This window comes from Cinclus cinclus, chromosome 8, assembly GCF_963662255.1.
Source record: "Cinclus cinclus chromosome 8, bCinCin1.1, whole genome shotgun sequence".
NCBI classification, from domain to species: Eukaryota; Metazoa; Chordata; class Aves; order Passeriformes; family Cinclidae; genus Cinclus; species Cinclus cinclus.
The window spans coordinates 21,417,562-21,437,493 of NC_085053.1; the positions used below are offsets into that span (position 1 = coordinate 21,417,562).

The 19,932-nt window shown below is 53.1% G+C and overlaps 3 protein-coding genes across 4 annotated transcripts in view; 1 reads left to right on the top strand and 2 right to left on the bottom strand.

Moving 5' to 3' along the window:
• Positions 1 to 2,850: 2,850 nt before the first annotated feature.
• LOC134046584 (E3 ubiquitin-protein ligase HECTD3-like) lies at positions 2,851 to 12,548 on the bottom strand. The gene is made up of 21 exons (XM_062497218.1): positions 12,177 to 12,548; positions 11,943 to 12,103; positions 11,459 to 11,551; positions 11,132 to 11,267; positions 10,563 to 10,678; positions 10,186 to 10,299; positions 9,735 to 9,817; positions 9,187 to 9,352; positions 8,634 to 8,715; positions 7,549 to 7,731; positions 6,954 to 7,006; positions 6,593 to 6,657; positions 6,067 to 6,170; positions 5,628 to 5,747; positions 5,259 to 5,348; positions 4,704 to 4,910; positions 4,186 to 4,315; positions 3,727 to 3,801; positions 3,457 to 3,538; positions 3,272 to 3,343; positions 2,851 to 3,045 (listed from the first exon to the last, which is right to left on the bottom strand). Exons 1-21 carry the CDS (start codon positions 12,501 to 12,503, stop codon positions 2,961 to 2,963), a joined length of 2,544 nt encoding a protein of 847 aa, XP_062353202.1. The 5' UTR covers positions 12,504 to 12,548; the 3' UTR covers positions 2,851 to 2,960.
• A 148-nt stretch (positions 12,549 to 12,696) lies between these two features.
• On the top strand, positions 12,697 to 16,243 carry UROD (uroporphyrinogen decarboxylase). Its single transcript, XM_062497220.1, has 10 exons — positions 12,697 to 12,831; positions 13,624 to 13,736; positions 13,816 to 13,895; positions 14,094 to 14,156; positions 14,255 to 14,452; positions 14,727 to 14,888; positions 15,176 to 15,313; positions 15,434 to 15,534; positions 15,721 to 15,787; positions 15,974 to 16,243. Exons 1-10 carry the CDS (start codon positions 12,809 to 12,811, stop codon positions 16,136 to 16,138), a joined length of 1,110 nt encoding a protein of 369 aa, XP_062353204.1. The 5' UTR covers positions 12,697 to 12,808; the 3' UTR covers positions 16,139 to 16,243.
• A 153-nt stretch (positions 16,244 to 16,396) lies between these two features.
• The window catches only part of ZSWIM5 (zinc finger SWIM-type containing 5), a 98,050-nt gene continuing 94,514 nt past the window's right edge, over positions 16,397 to 19,932 (bottom strand). For both annotated transcript variants that reach the window (XM_062497216.1, XM_062497217.1), the window contains exon 14: positions 16,397 to 19,654. In XM_062497216.1, coding sequence (XP_062353200.1) covers positions 18,792 to 19,654 — 863 coding nt within the window. In that variant the 3' untranslated portion in view covers positions 16,397 to 18,791. The remainder of the gene's footprint in view (positions 19,655 to 19,932) is intronic.

Genomic DNA, 19,932 nt, shown 5'->3' on the forward strand with positions numbered 1-19,932 from the left:
CCCCCTTCCCAGCTTACCTTTGCACAACGAACTGAACAGCACAATCAGTGGGTTATCTTGGCATCATTCCACAGCAGCCATGTTTTTCCAGACCCTCTGAACCATGCACCAAACAATCTCACTGCTGCAGTGGGCTCCTCCTCTTACTAGAACAGCTTTCACAGGTCTCTCTACCCCAGTACATCACCACAGCAGCAACTGCTGCAATCCTCTAAGAGGTATGGGGCGGTAACACAAAATAGACGGTAAAACAATAGTTTATGTGGTAATTTTTTTTTTTTTCTCAGTATGCTTATAGGAGTTAAATCTGACCATCCTGGGTGATCCCCTTTCTCTAGGGCCAGGGTCCAGTTGCTACAAGTATCTTTTAAACAGAAATCCCTGTCACCAGCTAGATCCTTTCCCCAGAGTTCCAGCAAGCCCTTGGGCAGCACTCAGTGGCAGGAAATAAGAGGTCAGATGCTAAAAGACCTTGCTGGAAGGAAGGAAATGTGGGAAAAACTAGTTGGTAACTCCACAGCCATCACGTGCTTCAGGTTAGGGAAGACCTAGATCTAAAGCTAGCAGCATGAGACTGGAAGGTTGATCACAGTGCCCAGGGCTGTGATGTACAAGAAGTCTTGACCATCTCCAAACATAGAGGTGCCGCAATGCTTCTAGGGAAGGATCCCACTACTTCAGCCAGGTTCTGCTCTCAGCATCACCTTGCACAGCAGCTCTCTCCTCATCATGGAAGGCTGGGGCTGTGTACATGGATAATGAGAGGGAATAGAGCTGTCTAAACACACCTCAGTCAGAGACCTGAAGTGTTCTGGGTATACCTCTGTAATTACCTCAGTCACCCTCCTTCAGCTGCAGTTGCTTCCAAGGGCAGGGGAGCCAGAGGCACTTGCTCCCCCACAACTGATCACCCCAAGCAGCCCTAGCAGGCTTCTAACCTGCCCATTCACACAGGTGATACCAACTCACCCTCCACCAAAATCTAGGGCCATCTTATCCATCCCACCCTGAACTACTTACCAACCAACTCCTGCCCAGCAATAAAGACTCTATTTTATTGCTGCTTCTAATTCTGCTCAGTAAATAATGTGGCCTCCTGCTGATATCCAGTAGAGGCAAGAGGGCAAGGTTGGAAAAAGCAGTTATCAATTCCATCCCAATGTCAGTCCCTTTTCAGATGGCTCATTTCAAATCCCAGCTTGCTGCTGCAGGCTTCTTCAACACTCCTGACTGAGGGCAAGCCAGCAGATCAAAAGTCTTTCACCTCCTTACTCATGTCCATTTAAAACAGACTAGGAAGTGACTCAGCCACCAACACGGAAAAGTACTGCACTGGCTCTGCTCCTGTTCCCCTCCACACTGGTGGTAGAAATCAGTCACATAGCCACACAGATCAATTCTGAGACAACTCTAGGATTTACAAAAGACTTCCTCCACGAGACAGGACTTCACACCCACCCAACTGAGCATGGAAGGCTCTGCTGTGGGTAAGGCCTGCATAAACAGCTTCCCCATTTACTTTGTGCTCTCTCCACTAACCACGATGCAAAAGACGACATGTTCCTTCCTGGTCCTACATCCCTTTTAGCAAAAACCCTCCTCAGCAGATCTGGGAATACATGTTTCACAAGAAACTTGTGAAGGGAAGGGCTTTGTTTACAACTGGAAGTGATTTCTGGATTAGACTTCTTCAACAGAGGAGAAAAAGCCATGAAACATTAAAGGAGGATAAATCTTAACTCACAGCATCAGCCCTGCTCCAGTGCAGCCCCAATGAATGTGACTCACAGCAGGGGAGGTCCAAGAAACCGCAGAGGCTGAAGATGGAGCTGGGGGTATAAATGCAAACTAACATCTAGCAGCTATCAGTGCTAGGCAATGACTAGCCTGGCCCAGAGCTGGGAAGATCCACAAATGTTTCCAGGAAGTTGTAAAGGTTTCATTGCCCGCTCCTCACCCAGAGCATGTGTCCATCTGCTTAAGGAGTGCTAACTCTTGGTACATAGTTTCTACACTGCCCTAGGGCAAACACTTTTCCTATTCACCTGAAACCTCCATGTCCTTTCCCATGGACAAGGTGGGGCGGGAGCAGAGGCTGGCACTGCCATGTCTGCTACTGCTTTAACCTCTGCACTAGGGAAGATGAACTTGGCCCTGGCGGCAGATCTCCATGAGAACTAGAATAGATTAGTTGTAATACTGCCATTCAGGGGTAAACTGAGGCTCAAAGAGCTTGGGAGAACAGCTGCCAGGCCACCAGCATGCTGGATGCAGAACTGAAAGAACAGAAGGGAAGCAGACAATTCCTACCCACTGTGAGGGAGAGCTTCCCCAGCAATCGCTGCTGTACAAGAGGTGCCAGGAATGACAGGCACTCATAGTTTGTGTGATGTAAAAGCATGGGAGTCCCTTTGGAAGCACCCACAGTCCTGCTGTGCAGGTCTGTTATGACACCTGGTGGCCAAAGGCACCCCTGCAGTACCTGCCACCAGCCTGCCCCATTCTTCTTAATCCTAGATGATCTAATTTCCACTGACCTCATGTGAGAGCAGAACAAGACAACAGAGTGTGGTGAGGACACACTGAGCATATTGACCACCCTACAGTCTCAGCAGCAGCTCACAGTTCTCTGTCCTGTGCTGTAAGCTGCACAAAGTGCAGCCTGGAAGGAGCAAGCATGGTGGAGCTACAAGAAGATGTAGAGAAGAAACTCATTACAAAAGCCTACCAGACCTTTCTGATGCATGAGGGCTCAGCCAGGGATCCATCATCACAATCACAGTTACAATCCAAGTTACCTCCCACCCTGCTGAAGACCCAACCCTTAATGTCCACTGCCGGGAGCCAGGCTTCACACCTATATATTTATTATATATACACATCCCGTGGGGACAAAGGAATGCTTCCCACTGCATGGTTTTCTTGAACAATTGTCCATGCTGCTTGCTCAGGCTGCAACATCACTCTTCCCACGGACTCATATCTGTGTCAATGGCCACGCAGTTATAGGCAGCATAGCGCAACTTCTCTTCACAGACCTTGGCTCTAGGGATGGCAGGAAGGAAAAAAAAAATAAAATAAGGAAGAGCTGCAATTTCTGCATTTGCCAGTTGAGAGAACAAGCTGTTTTCTGAAATGGGTTCACAGACAGAAACTCAGCAGCCACGTGGGACAGGCAGCGGAGCAAAGTGATGAGGCCCAACTGGTCAACAAAAAAGGTTAAGAGAGTCCACACACTGTCACCCAGACACAGGGAAGCACCAAAACTTACGTGGCATAATTGGGCAAGAAGAGAGTGCTGGAGCAGGTGGATGACTCTGGCAAAGCATCTGTTGTCTCTGAACTGGGGAGAAGGTGACAAACTGGTTAGAACCAGCAGGCCAGCAAGGCAGGGAGCCCAGACACCCTTTGGTGTGGGATCCATCAGTCTTGCAATCTACAGAAGAATGGACTTACCCCATCTTGTCTGGATAGATGTAGATCCGTGCTGGAAGGCGACTTCTGCCAGTGACAAATCTGAGGAAGCGGCTGCGATCCTCTGTGAAGGAAAAGCAAAGACACCAGCAAACCCAAGAGGGATGTGAGATGCACTACAGCTGTTTCCAGGTATCCCCAGCACTAGTGAGCAGTCCCTTCCTTTCCTTGAGTGGTTTCCCTCCCAGCTTCCAGCCAGCAGGCAGGAACTGTCATGGCACAAGATATGTATGGACAGAGCAAATGGCTCACCATTGGTGAAGTTATTGAGTGCTTCCCAAAAGTACTGAACACGGGTATCCTGTGGCTCAAAGTCCTCAAACCTGGCTGTCAGAAAAGATACAGAAAAGGAGTTTAAAAAAGATCTGAGCTCCTCCCTCTTTGGCACTGGGTGCCTGCAGGGTGTGACCACACAGAACCAACGTGCAGGGAACATAATCAGGCCACTCCCAGGAAGCACAGCCAGACCCACATCTCAGCTCCACAGGGGCTTGGATACTGGCAGCCTAGGGATGCCTCAGCCTCTGCTATGAGGTCCAGGATGGAGTCAAAGGACACTCCCGTCCCATCAGCACCCAGCTAAAGGCAAGAAGTACACAGGACCATATTCTCACTGTAAGAAAGGCTAATACTGGCCTCCCACACTTCTTGTGCCAGCACAGACTGAAGGCATTTTCAGGAAGAGAGTTTTCAGCAAAGTCCTTCACTTACTGAGCCTCTTCAGGGCATCAACTGTGACTTCAGGGTCTCCACAGACCTTTTTTTCCAGCTCCTGCCATGTAAGGAGGTCAAGAACAGCTTGGGGCACCACCTTCAGCAGCCCAGCCTGCATGGCCATGATCTGAAAAGGAGACAAGGCAGGTAAGCAGCATGTCTCACCTATTTCCCTGACTCATGGTTGAGCCTAGGGACTCTACTGGATTCATGACATGTGACTGCTCAGCATATGCTCTAAGGAACCTGAAGAAACGGGACACAATCCCAGAGAGATGCATCCCCGTTCGTTCAGAAAGCCTGTGTCAGAGCTGTGAATAAAACACCCATCATCCATGCTACTAGAAGCCACTTTGCTTCTCAACATCTCCATAGGCTCCAGGACTCCACCGAAAGGGTTGGATACCATTGCCCTAATGAGCACAGGGACACTAACCACGGTGGATTTTACCAACAGTAGGCTGGGGGCAGGTCTCTGAGAGCCAATGAGCACCCACAGGGTGGGACAGTGTCACCTGCTCCTTGCTCTCCTCCAGCCGAGCCTTTTGCACCAGGCGGATGAACTCCTTGCGGTCCTCGTAGTGCACAGCGGTGTTGCTGCCGTTGGGGATCAGCTCCACCATGCGCTGGTCACTCAGCACTGTCGTGTAGGTCAGCTCATTCCCAAACTTGAACTCAAAGGTGTCTTTATCCATGACTTCCATCACCTCCAGGAGCTTCACCTGTCCAGGCACCAAGTAAGTGCATGTTAGAGAGACGGCCAGAGAGCAGTGAGCCCAAGTCCTCACCTTCTCCCTTCCCAGACAACTGACAGTGACACAACATGGGATATGCTGCCCTAAAGCTGTTTAGCAGACCTTGGGCCATTGCATGCTGGAAGCAGCAGTCAGCATGGTTGCATCTCTATAACAGAATTTGGTGCATCCTCATAGCTAAAAGTTGCCCTTTGTCGTGTTTATTTGACATATCATAGGAGGAAGCAAGTACATGAGGAGAGGGATATCAGGAAATCAGTGCCTTGCTGAGTGCCACAAGGAATAGGATAGACACAGCCTTCCAGTCCCTCTCACCAACACGGAGTCCACAGCAGGGAAGTCTTTGCTCCAGCTGACCTCTTCTCCTGTTAACTGTTTCCATACAAAGCCAGGAAGAGCCAGGACCTGAAGAAGATTTTATTGAGTCTGTGTCAAAATGAGACCTCCCCAAAGATGGAGATAAGACTCAACAATGCAGACATAAAGAGGCTTCCCCACTTCCCCCTCTACACCATCCCCCAAAACTCAGGCTGTGAGATCTCCAAATTGCTTAGCCCCAAACACCTCTTGTCCCAGTGTGTGACCACAGAGCCTTTCCATGCTCCTGTTAAGACAGGTTGTAGAAGAGGGCTATCAACTCCCTTTACAGCAAATCTTTGCACAGGGATGGGGTTGAAAACTTACCAGAAACTCCTTGCCCCTCAGAGCTGCTCCCATGATCTGCCCAATCCACTCATACTTTGGGAAGTCTTTACAGGAAGGGTTGGGGACATACATGTCCCTGGCTTCTCCAGTGCCATTACCCTGTAATTGAGAGAGAACAAGTCCAAATTATCATTTCAGCACATCATGAAACACCACAGACTTCTCCTGCCATGTCTATGGGCATTTCTGACAGCAGAAGTGCATTAAACCCCCATGCCCCTCGGCAATATTCCCAGCGAGAGACTGGTATCCAGGCACTTGTCAGCATATTCTAAAATGAAAAGCCATAAAGCAAACTGCCCAACCCCTCACACAGAAAAGCTTCAAGTAGGTATGTCCCTGGCATGCAAGGGGACAGGGACAGCACTGCATTGCCAGGCATGGAAAGGTTTGCTCCAAACATCCCGATGCACAGCACCTGGTTGGATGTGCGCACGAAGAAGGGCAGAGGCACAGGGGTGTCTGCTGAGCTGGGGCACAGCTCCTCTGACATGTCTGCTAGGCTGTCCCGAAAACCACCACCTGCAACCCCAAAAGGGCATTTTTAGTGATGTGAACTCCCCATGTGCTGATCCTCAGAGTTATGGAGCAAAGATGAGGATTTCTGGTGCAATCTGGCCCTAGGTTGAGCAGAAGGCTCCTGTTAGAGCCTTATGGCACTAGAGAAAGTAAGACAAGAGAAATAACAACCCTGCCTGGCCTGTGGAGAACAGCCAAAAGGATCACTGGCACTGGTAAAGCTGCTGTTAGTGACTAACTGAAGTTTGGTCCCCCTCCCAGCAAACAACACTCTTCATCTGGGACATAGTCAGGGGTGGCAACCTACCTTCCCTCTCTCCTCCATGGGAATTAACACTGGGACCAAAACAAAAGCACCTACAGCAACAGTCACCTCATCAACCCCTGACTGCTCCAGAGAAGCTCTAGCCTCCTGTAGCCCCTACCTTGGTCGATGATGCCCTCTGCGATAAATTTGCACTCCCACCACTGGTCATAACGCAACGGCCACCTGTGGAGAACCAGGCATCGCCTGAGGTGATGGGACAGGCACAGCAGGGACATCAAGGGACTAGGGTGGAGCAGCCTGAGATTAGGACAGCACAAGATCTCATTCACCAGAGACAGCTGCATCCTCAATAGGGAGGTGACACCTTGGGGAATGGGCCCTGATCCCATGGCTGAACTGGCTCCTGTCCTAGCAAACCCTCTCTAGAGTACAGGACATGGGCTTCCCAAACACCCTGCTGTGACAGGACACAGCCCCCAGCACCATGTGGTGCCTTCCCTCCCTGAGACACTGCTTACCTATAATCTAGAGGCTTTTCAAACTTGTCTGAGGGTTTCAGGCCTTCATATACCTGCAAGAAGCAGAGACAATCAAGGTTGGTACCCCCTCTCCAGGGCAACTGGTGCCACATGGAGACAGGTACATCAAACACACCAAGCCTCACAGCAGTTTGGGGTGTTTGTACACACACAGAGCCCCAAATCTATTGGAGGTGGGGAGAGAATGCACACAGGAAGATCAGCCTTGCTCTAAAAAAACACAACACAGAACTGTATGCAGCTACTTGACTGTGGTCACACAATAATTCTTTGCTGCCTTTTTAGTGCAACAGGATTGTAACACTCTCCATTAACAACATGCCACAGAGAGCATCCAGGACAGAGTATAGATTTCAACTCAGAGATCCCAAATGCCTCCTAGATGTTATTCCTGGATATGGGACCATCAGCACATGTAATTATGGAGCCTGTGAGTCATATAAAGAGGCCTTGAAGGCTTGGTTTATCTACAGCTCCAAGCTGTCCCTTCCACCCATCTTAATACAGGTCATTTTCATTTTGGGATGCCCCACTCTCCCCAGAGCAGCAAGGACCCTTGCAAGAGGGACAGTACCTGGGTGAAGACAGCATTCTTGCAGCTGGGGTCCAGGGCAGGGTTGTCCCGGTGCTCCATAGCCAGGCGCCGGTTAATGTAGAGCCTTGGCATGAAGTTGGGCTTGCTGGTCTCGGAGTCCTTCAGACACTGGGTAATGAGAGCTGTGCGCTTCTTAGACAGCAGCAAGAACTGCTTGATGTGCTGCCAACAGAGATGCACAAAACATGTCACCTACTTCCCGCTGAAGCCATCACACCTCCAGGTTTCTCCCTTTCCCAGGGCCTTCCTACAGAGACAGATTCTCATTGACAGTATTTGCTCCCCCTCTGCAAGGTACTGCATTCTGGCTTAAGGGAGATAACAAGCTCATCCTTCAATCCATCAGCTGTCATCAGATGCTCACACTCCAGTATTGCTTAGATTCTCCTTTACCTTTGCTCTCCAGAGTAAAGTAACCAGAACACTGGCATTACTGTCCCTTTTAGTTGTAATCAAAGCTAGCTCCTCTAAACAAACAAGAATCCTGAAATGCTTTGGGCACACGGGACCCAAAGTGCTTTTTGACACTAGGCCTGTAAATACAGAGAATGGAGCTATCCTGGTAAAGTCCAGCATGTGTATTCTTGGACAGGATATAAGGAAAACAGCCAACTGGAGGGATGAACTCAGCACTATGCAAAGGATGAAAAGCAAAAGCTTATTAAAGCCAGGAAAAATGTTACTGGTAAAAGCCTTGATGTTTGGACAAGCCAGCTCAAAGCTGCTGGCAGGAAGCACTGGAACAGAGCGTCCTGGGCTGAGATCTTGGAGGGGATGTGCATGCAGCTTGCATGCCCAGTGCTGCTATGATCCAAGTCCCTTTGAGGGTGAAATGTTCTGGTTTGAGTCCACTTGTTAGCCCACAGCTACGTGCTTCTACATCAGCAGTTTAGAAGGAAAAAAAACAGTATCAACTTTCACAGTGTTAGTGACCTGAGCTCAGAAAGGTATTTTCCTCCAGCTACTTTAAAGGCAACAAACCCCGGCTGCCTCCCTTGCCACAGCATGAGCACCATCAACCTGCCAGACTGAGGTCACAACAAGACACAGAGCCAACTGCTCACCTTGAGTTTGCTGAATGTCCCAACAGTGTGGTCCCAGGCTGGTACCAAGTGATGCAGGACACTGTCCAGGAGCTTGATGAACCTAAATCCCAAAGAAGGTATTGCAACAAAGAGTGATGGGGATCTGCACAAGTCTATTCCAGACCACACACCCCAGAACACAAGCAGAAAAATAACTGATACAAACCAAATCCAGCATAGTTTTTTACATCATGGAGCCTTTGGTACTAAATTCCCACTCCCCAGACCCTGCAGGGATTTTGCATCCATTACATCCCAACTCTGCATATACCTGCCACCGACACTGAACAGATATGTTGTGCTTGTGACACACAAGACACTGTAAACTTGAGTTACAGAACTCCTCTGAAAGCATAAGAGAGCCACCCCAGACAGCCCACTTTGTTCTCAAATGATTGATATTTTCTCTAGTGTCCAGGACATCTGTCTCAAGAGCAGTGTGACAGTTTTACAACTACCAGCCATGCACATGCTGGAGGTGGCATCAATCCCTGCAGGCAATGGCACCTGTCTGCTCCCCTCCACACAGTACCTTTGAATGAGCACGGCCCGTCGGTACAGCATGTCAGGATCAGTCCCTTCTAGGCGGGGGTAACGCACCAAATTGGGCAACTGGAACATGTCAGCACTGAGCCCCAAGTCCCTCTGTCGTGAGGATTTGATTTTGATGCCTCGGATACGAACATCAATCCCATCATCTGCCAAGGAAGACCATGGATGATATGCCAAGATCACAAGAAAGCAGGCCTTAAATAAAGTGTAGGAGATCTATAAGCAAAACAGTAGGAATGTACCAGCTCCACCAGCTCTGGGGCTGGGCACCAAGAGCCTCATATACCTCTGTGAAGAAGAAGCAGGGCATTTACATGAGAAAAAGAATTAAATAATTTAAGGCAGAGAAAGATAGGATGAAAGCTGAGGACTTGCAAAACTTCAGACCTCCCAAAAATTTCCCTTGGTTCTTTTGAATCTCATCTAAACCAGCCCACAGGGAGAAGAAGTACAAGTCACAGAACAAACTCTTAATGCACAGTATTTTTACAGGTGCATTATGGATGTGGCCACAACAGCCAGCCCTACCTCTGCACTCCACAATCCGGATCTCAATGACAGGCAGGTGTGTTGTCATGTCCTCAAGGATGCACACATCCCCAATATAGCTCCTGCAAACACAGCACAGATGAGGACTGAAGGGCTATTCCCATACCCATCCTGCCAAAATCCACTCGGACACTTGTAAGGGAAGATGGTTTGCATCTTTGGAAACGGGAGCCTATGGCAAAAGCCCGGTTCTTGCTTACAATACAGCTGAATGCCCGAACCTGCTGGTGACTCAGGCCCAGGTACTGTGATCCTGATATGTCCCACAATTGGATGAGGAGAGGCCTGATAACCATACTGTGCTATTGTAGGCAGAGTGAACCCACATCCCAGAGAGCCTGGCTGGTGCTGCATGACTGCTTAAGGCCAGTGTTCAGCACCTTGGGCCCCTGCAAGAGCCATGACACTGTGTGTACTTGCACCCACTCACTCATCAATGCCGACATCATTCAGTTTCTTCAGATTGTCCCCTTCGCCCCCATACACAGCGACCCGCTTGGGCATGAAGTTCTCATCAGTGGTATCCACTGTCAGCAGCAGCTTCCTGCAAAGGGAAGCAGGGCATTAAGAAGAAGGCAACTGCATTTGAGCACCTATTGCTACTTCCTCTCATCACTTGGTCATACTGCTACCAAGCTAAGATTCCCAGGTACCTGTGACAGTGCTAAAACCCCTTCAAACCCAGAGCCAGAGTAAGGGCTGAGGGGCAGGGAGCACGGGCAAATTTGGGCTATGACACTCAGGGAGAGGGCGAGTGGCAAAGCTTGCCCCAGTCACTAGCCAGCATGTAGAGCAGAGATGACTCACTTGACAATGGTGCCTTTCTTCATGTTGAGCCGAACCCAATGCTGGCCCTGGGACCCATCACTCTCCCAGTATGTGTCAGCATGGCTGTCGGTCAGGCACGACACATTGAAGTCCTCCTGGAAGAAGGCAGAATGAATGAATGAAGAAGGCAGTGAATGAAAGAAGATCAGATGGGTGTAGGATTAAGTTCTCTTTAGTGGTTCCTTTTATAATGAATCTTAGTGTCAGAGGGCACCATATTGGCCTGTTCGCTTTGCTGGGCTGTGGGTAGACACTGGGAGTGCAGAGCACACAGGACACTAGGGTTGACCCTCTGAGGTGCTCTGGGGTCACACAGCACAGTGTAAAAACCCTCCCTAAAATTAGCTTTGCAAATAATATTAGCACTGGCATCTCAAACCACTGTCCCTCCAAAAGCTACATAACACAACATGCTGTGTGATATTCCCCAGGCTTTTCTACCACATCCTCAAACAGAGTCCAGTCCAGGCCAGAGCAGCACAGCAAGCACTATCTATGCTCCCCAGCCCCATGGCAGGGAGCTGGTGTAGCCTTGTCCCTTAACCCACCGTGTAGGACGAGACATCGATGCTGTCCACGTACTGCTTAACGCTGCCCAAGTTCTCATCCTCCTTCCCAATGTGGTCATACAGGAAATGCACCAGGTCTTCATCACATTCGTAAGTCCACGTTGGGGGCACAAACCTAGCAGGGAAAAAGGGATTACTGGGTCTGGTGAGCAAGAGGCAGCCAGGCTAATGGGTCAAAAAAGGAAGGTCCACATCCTGCTTGTCTTGCCCCCTCTCTCCCAGGTCTGCAGGATACAGCTGTCTGGGCAGCCACAAGAGACAGGAGTTTGTCCCCCACCATAGCAGAAGCCAGGAAACAGTTCATACCGAAGCTTCTCTACTGCAGCTTCATCCTGCTCCATAGGCCTAGGCTTTGCTCCAAGGCGCAGGGAGTATGTCAGATCCACCACCTGCTCCCACCTGAAACAACACAGAGAAGTGGAGTAAGAACATCTGAGGAGGAGCAAGAAGTTGGGGATCGAGGAGTAGCTATAAGGGGAAGATCTGGGTTTAAAGCCCCTCCATGCTCCATCCTCCGTCACCTCCAGCATCATCTGCTGCCCTTTCCTTTCAACCATGTCTATTCCTTCCACACCCCGCTTGGCATGCAACAAGCACAGTGCCCGAGCCAAACCCAGTTCATTCCACATCTGGCATCCCTCTTGCCTCACTTCCATTAAACCTGTCAAAGCAGGTCGGGGGTTCCCCAGCCCAAGGCAGGAGGGGCCGTGGGGCAGCATCCCAAGCCCGCAGAGAGATGAGCACCTTCGCGCTCCCGGGGACCCAGCAGGACACGGCGGCGGCCCCGCACCTGATGACGGGCTTGTAATCCACCCCGAACAGCTGCTGCTGCCGCTGGATCCGCTCCGTGGACTCCACGGGCACCAGCCGGTCCCCGCCGTCGGCATGTTTGCACACCAGCACCCATCCCTCCTCGAGATCGCAGCCGCTCCGGTACTCCTCCAGCTGCTCCTGTGGGGACAGCCGGCGGTCAGGCAAGGCCAGGCCGGGCCGGGCCCTTCGCGGGCCGCTGCACCCGCGTTACCTTGCTGAGCTTGACCCAGAGCCCGGCGCCGTTGCAGTACTCCTCGCCGGTGGCGCGCAGGCAGCCGCCCTTCCGCAGCTCGATCGTGGCCCGCGCCGCCCGCTTGCCGCCCCGCGCTGGCCCCGGGCTGTCCCACACGCTGAGCAGGCTGCGGGCGGCGGCGGCCGCGGCGGCCGAGGGGTCCTTGCAGATCTTGTACTGCACCTCCCGCGGCACGTAGCAGAGCGCGGGGGGCAGCGCCTGGGCGCGGCGGAAGCACTCGCTGCACTCCAGCAGGAACCGCAGCCGGCCCAGCACCTGGTGCGGTGCCTCCCCGCCTGCCCTCATCACGCCCCGGACACCGGCTCCGCGCCGCTCCGGTTTACGGCGAACCCCGCCCGCCGACAAGCAAGATGGCGGCGCCCGGCGGGGTGGACGTAGAGCAAGATGGCGGCGCCCGTGCCATGTACAGGGGAGCAAGTACGGGGCAAGACGGCAGCGTTACGGAGGGGCGGGAAGCCGGGCGGGGGGCGGAGCAAGATGGAGCGTGAAGCGAGGCGGGACTACGTCGAGATGGCGGCGCCGGTGGGCGGGACGGGGCGGACCGCGCCGCGTCGGGCGGCTACGGACAGGCCGGGGAGCGGCGCAGGAGGATGGACGGTGACGGTCGGCTCCTGTGAGTAACCGGGACCGGGGAGGCCTGCGTCCCTTCCTGGGGTGGTGACGGGGCCGTGTTCCGGCGTCTGCACGGAGAATACTGTTGTGGCTCTGGGAACTGCGATCTGGCACTGTGGGGGCACTGGACATGGTGCTTTCGTGTTGAGATCCTGTACTGGGGACACTGGTGTGGCTCTGGGGACACCGTCGAGGCACTGGAGTGGCCCTGGGATTATGGTGCTGGCACAAGGGTCCCGGACTGGGTCCCTGGAGAAGCTGTGGACGGGGAGGGAGGGGGCTGATCCTGCGCTGGGAGGGATCAGCTGGACCACTAGTGTGGTAGTTAAATCACTGGTGCCAAATGGAGGTTTTGGGGACTTTGTTCCCAAAGACCCCGCGGTACCGGGGGCCCCCTCCCCGGCGCAGGCCGGACTCCAGCAGCCCCACAGCGGGGAGGTTGGGGACGCGTGGCCTGGCACAGACCGGGGGGAATGCAAGACTGCCCGCCCCTCGCCCCGCTCGTCCCAAATCTCTCCGGGCGGGAGCAGGTGGTGGCCCCGATAACTTAATCTCGCGGGCCCTGGGCAGCGCATCGCTCTCCTCCGGGGGGGCCCGCGGTCCTCAGCAAAAAGTCCTGGGCTGTGGTGGGGAGGATTTATCACATTTGTCATAGCTGGGCGCAGGCCTCTTTTGTGGTCAGGGAGTGGGGAGTAGCCGCTTACTCTGACACCCTCTGCCCCAGTGGTGGGGGCCTGGCAGGGCACCCAGACCCCTCGTGGGTGACAGCCTGTACGTGCTCTTTGCTCCGCAGCCCCAAAGGCTTCCCCAAGCTGAAGAACGACACGTTCCTGCGAGCGGCGCGCGGAGAGGAGACAGAGTACACCCCGGTGTGGTGCATGCGGCAGGCGGGGCGGTACCTGCCAGGTGAGAGGTGGAGGCGTGCGGGGGGTAGCCAGGGGGGCCTCAGCAAGCACCTGGTAACATTTGTGGTGGCTCCTTGTAGAGTTTCGGGAGACACGGGCATCACAGGATTTCTTTGCCACTTGCCAGAGCCCCAAACTGTGCTGTGAGCTGACACTGCAGGTGAGCATCACTCAGGGGTCTGTGTGTCCTCTCTCCCTGCCCAGATGGGGAGGGGGAGAAGCCTTGGTTCTGGCCATCCTGAGTGGGTGACCTCATTAAATTGTGCAGGCCTTGGGGACTCCACTGCCTCATGTGTTTGACCAGGTCCTCCATGAGAAGGGAGTCTCACTCACTAACATTGCCTCTTCCTCTGTGCAGCCACTAAGACGATTCCCCCTGGATGCTGCCATCATTTTCTCTGACATCTTGGTGGTGCCCCAGGTGAGAGTCATGGCCAATGCCATGTGGGACAGCAGCTGGTAACAGGGCAGAGTTCAGGGCTGTCCGATTCCTGCTTCTCCATTCTCCCCTGTCCCCAGGCACTGGGCATGGAGGTTGTCATGGTCCCTGGCAAAGGACCCATGTTCACAGAGCCCCTGAAGGAAGTGGAGGATCTGCTGAAACTGCGACAGAAGGTGGATGTCACTGCAGAGTTAGGTTATGTCTTCCAGGCCATCACACTGACACGACACAGCCTGGAGGGCAAGGTACCCCTCATTGGCTTCTCAGGAGCACCAGTAAGTGACGTGGCTCCTCTGTGTGGGTTTCCCTGGTGGGCTGCTCTGCTTTCTTGGGGTGAGACCAGTTATGGCACTCCCAGCTATGGGTGCTACATGGGCGTGTAAGGGGGGGGTCGTTCAGTGCAGGACATGGGCGTGTAAGGGGGCGGCATTCAGTGCAGGAGCTGCTGTGCCCCAGCCTCTGGGATGCTCGCAGTTCCTACCTTCAGCACTGCGACTGGGGCTTTTTGTCTTCTTTCATCTCCCTCACTCTCTTCACTCTTCCCCACAGTGGACGCTCATGTCCTACATGATTGAAGGTGGTGGCTCCACTACAATGGCCAAGGCCAAGAGCTGGCTCTACCGTCACCCTGAGGCAAGCCACCAGCTGCTACGGCTGCTCACCAATGTCATCATTGACTACCTGGTGGGGCAGGTGGCTGCTGGAGCACAGGTGTGTCCTGGGGCAGTGGGGACAGGGCCAAGAAGGAAGGCAGGGACTGGGGACAGGGACCAGAGAGGATCCAGGATCCAGAAGGAGGAGGAGGAGGGACTGAGGTGCTGCTCTCCCAGTTCTGTGGGAAAGTGGTTGAGTGTCCAGCCCTGGAGGTATTTGGTAGACAAATAGATGGGGCACTTGGGGACATGCTTTACTGGTGGATTTGGCAGTGCTGGGTTAATGGTCGGACTCAATAATCTTAAAGGCCTTTTCCAGCCTAAAGGATTCTGTGTCCCTGACAGGCACTCCAGCTGTTTGAGTCCCATGCAGGGCACCTGGGCCCAGAGCTGTTTCAGGACTTTGCCCTGCCTTACATCCGAGACATTGCCCAGGCTGTCAAGAGCAAGCTGAAAGAAAAGGCACTGCCCCTGGTGCCCATGGTGAGTCAGGGCAGCCTGGGGGCTGCTGGAAAGGTGTCCCCTGGTACCTTCTTCCCTCAGTCCAGCCTGTGGAGAGGGGCTTGACTCACAGCAGTTGCTGCCCATCTCCCCCCTCCCCAGATCATCTTTGCCAAGGATGCGCACTACGCCCTGCGCAACCTGGCCCACGCCGGTTATGAGGTCGTTGGTCTTGACTGGACCATCCGGCCCCAGGAAGCTCGGTAAGAGTCTGGCAGAGGGCTCAGGAGTCTGGGCAGGATCCCAGACCAGGTACTCTGACCTTTTCAGGTGTCCTGAGCCATCCCAGGCCTGAACATTGCTGCTCCTATGGTGGGGGCTGCAGGCACCTGACTGCCCTCAGCCTCTATACCTCATGCAGCAACTCACCTGCTTCCTCCCTGCTGCAGTGCACAGATAGGAAAAGATGTCACCCTGCAAGGGAACCTGGATCCATGTGCTCTCTATGCACCTAAGGTGAGCCATGGCTATTGCCAACAAGTAGGGCTAGTTCTAGCCTGTGTTGAAGGCCTGCCTCAGCTTCCCCACCTGCAGCACTGGCTCATGTCCCAGCAGTCCTCCAGGCTAGCTGGAGGGGACTGTTGGGGGTGAAATACTCTGGGCTGGATTGGTCTAACACATGGTTTCCTACCATACCTACAGGAGAAGATTGGTGAACTGGTGAAGAAGATGCTGGAGAGTTTTGGGACCCAGCGCTATATTGCCAACCTGGGCCATGGCCTCTACCCCGACATGAACCCTGAACACGTGGGTGCCTTTGTGGAAGCTGTGCATGCTCATTCCTGTCATATCAACAAGCACGGCTGACCCTGGGGTCTTGGGGACAGGACTCTGGTTTGGGCACAATCACCTGTGTTGTCACTGGGCTCACTCTAGGCTGGGCTGCAACATTAAACAAAGACCTTCTCTGCAGCAGCCGTGTGGCTCTGGCTGGGGGGATGGGGAGCTGGATAGCCATGAAGGAGATGGGAAGTCATGGCAGGCTGCTAGAAGAGCATGTGTTGAGGGGGAGCCCATAACCTCCATCCTTCAGGTCAAAATGGGGAAATAGGGATGGCAGCAAAGTGTGCAGAATGCCTCTGCCTGCCAGGCTGCAGTGTCCATGCTTGCAACAGAGGATGTAAACCCAAGGCACAACAGCCATCTCCCAAGGATGGATACGCTCAGCCCTGCTAGGGAAGGTGGACTACCTGAGGCTGGTAGGGTCACAGCCTACCACTGGCAAAGGTTCAGCATCAGTTGTCCCTCAGTCCTGCTCAGGTTGGAATGGGCAATATGTCCTCAACCCAGGGTAGTCTCAAGGACCTAGGAGACCCCTGGGAGCTGGCGAAGTGGCAGGAGAACCTCTGACACAGCACCACCAGCACCCTGCCCCACTGACTAGGATGGCAGCAGAGGTACTACAGCCCTCCTCCTCCAGCTCCCAAAGTCTCTTTAGGATCATCCCCCTGGTCCTAGAGTGTTCCCTCATGCACAACTTCCCATCTCCTCTGATCCTCAGGGCCAAGCTTTCTTGAGGCTCAGCACACCCAAAAAAAAAAAATCAGCCCAGGAACCCTGAGTTACAACTCCTTGCCACCCCCATCCCCCCCTGCAGCACACTCACTGTGGTCCAGGTTGACAGCAGGATGGATCAAGACAGGGGCAGAAATGCTGTAGCTGGCGTGGATCGGGCAGTGTCTTCAGCATGGGCAAAGACCTGCTAACACTGTACATGGCAGGGAATTGCATCCAGAGGCATCCAGGGTGACTTGTCCCTGCTCTCTCCACCTCCTTGGGGCACAGGAGCTGGCTACCACAGGGTGCTGCAACACTGCTCTGCACAAGTGCAGTGAGCCCCCATGACTTCAGAGAAAGGCAGGAGAGACACAGGCAGTAACGTTCATCCCTTTTATTATTAAACATCAGATGAAGAGGTCGCACACACACATACACACACGCACACAAAAAAAAAAAAAAAAAAAAAAAGGGAAGGAAAAAAGAGAGAGAGAGACTGGTTGAAGACCGCTATTTCAGTGGCGACACAGACTGAGTACAATTGGGTTCCTGGCCAGAGCGCGGACACAAGTCACTTGCCAAAAAATTAAACCAGACAGCAGATAACTAGCACACGTTCTTCTAACTACGAGTCACCATCCAGACTGGCCCTGGCTTCCCCAGCCCTCCCAACCTGCTGGCAAAGAAACGAAAACTGAAGAGCTGCCGGCCCGGGGCTGGAGTGTGCCCTGAGCACAGGGTGAGCCGGGAAGGGCCGAGCATTGGCTGCACCATGGAGCTGGGAATGGTGTGGGAAGGCGACGCTGCTGCCCCTCCCTCCCCCGGAGCCGGCAGCCCTGGTGCCCGCCCAGGCACTCGTACCCTGCACCTGCCCTGCGATGGGCTGAGTCCGCCAGCATCTGCGTGTGTCCGAGCGAGCATCGCCCCGAGTTCCTTCCTTCGCTGTCCTCCAGTGCTGGGCTGCTGCTCCTCCGTCTGTCTGTCCGTCCGTCCCAGGGTTGTGAGTCGAGATGTTCACCTCCCCCCACACCCTTCTTGCTGCTGACGATGCCATGGGAACCTGAGAAATGTTCGCGTGCCTCCTCCTCTTTTTGTCTGTGGTTTTGTGTGGGTTTTTTTAAATAAGAGTTATAATAATAATAACAATAATAATAATAATAATAATAGCAATAATAAAAATAATCGCCCCAGCCCACAACAATTTCAAGTATCCCCCAAATAAAAGACAGAATTATAAATAATTATAACTTTACAATTTAATAATTGACACATATACTATAGTATTTACAGTATCATAAATGCTTTTTTTGTGTTACTTTTAGTAAGCAATCCCTGAGAACAGTTACTTTTACTTGTTTTTATTGAAGTATCTTCACAAATAGAGGAGTTTGCATGTCTCGGGCGGGCAGGAGAAGCACTCTGCAAAGCCATCGCTTTTGGTGACGCATGAGGTTCTAGTGTCGCAGGTTTCTTTGCTCGCTTTTTTTTCCTTTTTTTTTTTTTTGTCTTTTTATGTTTTTGTTTTGTTTTGTTAAATTCCCCACATCATTTTAAAGATTTTTCACTTTGCAACCTTTGTATCCCTCCAGCGACCACGTCCTTCAGGAAAGAGGTATTAGATTTCCAGGTTAGCTTTTGGTATTGGCAAGGGAGGGCAGGGGGCTGGGTAAACTATCCTTTTTCCCCGCGGTTTGCCTTTTGGTTTGTGCCCAAGGAATCTCTGGATCCTCTCAGTGTGTGAAATGGTTAAATCCAAGAAAGAGTAACACTAAAAGAAAAAAAAAAAGAAAGAAAGAAAACAAAAAAATAAAAATAAAAAAAAAACAAACAGAAACAGAAGACCAGAACAGAGCAGCCTCTGCTGATGGGGGGGGGAAGCTGATCTCCACTTTCCTTCCTTCTTCTCTCCCAAGTCCCCGTGCTGTGGCCAGACCCTGCCAGTGAACATGGCAGGAGCCGGGGCTCACCCAAACCGTTCTCGCACCAGCAGCATCAGTTTTTTCTTGCCTTTGTAGATTTGTTTAAGATTGTCAATGAATTGGGCGAACTGTATGTGCCCGTCCTGCGCCAGGAGGAAGGTCTCCCTGGCCTTGCTGAGGAACTCGATGAACTCCCCATAGTGCCGTGGGCTGATGTGGGTGAGCCGGGAATGGGTGGTGTTGATGTAGGCGCTTATCGTCGCGTCCAGCAGCTGCCGCAGGGGGGCTTTGTCAGTGGACATCAGCTTCCCCGAGTTCCTGCGCCCAGGGATGCCAGCCAGCCCTGGCGCTGTCATGGTGCAACGGCGAAGGATGTCCGAGAGCACTGTGGCACAGTGCACACTCTTCACCACCAGTGGGATGATGGCTGCCAGCTCGTTTTTGCCCAGAGAGTGGCTCAAGGCGCAGGCCCAGAGCACATCATTGATGGCCGGGTGCGTGTCCTGGTTGTAGGCCAGGTTGAGATGTGTCATGGCCAATGAGGCCAGTTTGAAGGCTCGGAGTGGGTAGCCCCGGTGTTCCATGTAGCGGGCGATGGTGAAGAGCTGGGTGTAGGTCATGCCAGTGGAGGCGGCGTCAATGACGATCTGGTAGGCGGTCTCGAAGGCGATGTGGTCCTTCTCACAGAGGGTCAGGGCAGACAGGGCGCAGTTCTGGGGGTCCTTCATGGCGCACTGCAGGGCCAGGGTGCGAGCACAGCTGGCCAGCTCTTCCCGCTGTGGGTAGTCCAGGCTGAGGCGCAGGATGGTATTGTGGGACATCACTGTGGCTGCCACAATGCTGGTGGCTTCCGTGGGAGTGAACAGTGAGTACCAGCTCTGCAGGATGCTCACCAGGGCTCTCACTCCTGCAAGAAAACACTGAGGTCACAGCACAGCCCTGGAACCCGACTCAGTTCATGGGGCTTCTCTGAGACCCAAAGACAGGGCAAAACCAGCCCACAGCACTGCTGAGCTGCTGCCTCTACCCCAAGAGGGACAGGGCAGAGAGGGACAGCCAGAGGCCAACCTGCACTGCCATGCTACAGGGCACAGAGACCACCACTGGCTCAGAAGAACTCAGATGCTCAGGGCTAGGCATGACCCTAGGATGTCCATGCCCAACCCTGCTCCCACTGCATGCAGG

Bases quoted from the DNA above. Each gene is read 5' to 3' on its own strand.
- UROD (XM_062497220.1), top strand. From the start codon at position 12,809: ATGGACGGTGACGGTCGGCTCCT. The intron at 13,737-13,815 runs GTGAGAGGTGGA...GGCTCCTTGTAG, and splicing joins GGCGGGGCGGTACCTGCCAG to AGTTTCGGGAGACACGGGCA. The intron at 13,896-14,093 runs GTGAGCATCACT...TCCTCTGTGCAG, and splicing joins GCTGTGAGCTGACACTGCAG to CCACTAAGACGATTCCCCCT.
- LOC134046584 (XM_062497218.1), bottom strand. From the start codon at position 12,503: ATGAGGGCAGGCGGGGAGGCACCGCACCAGGTGCTGGGCCGGCTGCGG. The intron at 4,316-4,703 runs GTGACACTGTCC...TCTCCTTTTCAG, and splicing joins TGGAGGAGAGCAAGGAGCAG to ATCATGGCCATGCAGGCTGG. The intron at 3,802-4,185 runs GTAAGTGAAGGA...CTTTTCTGACAG, and splicing joins TGATGCCCTGAAGAGGCTCA to CCAGGTTTGAGGACTTTGAG.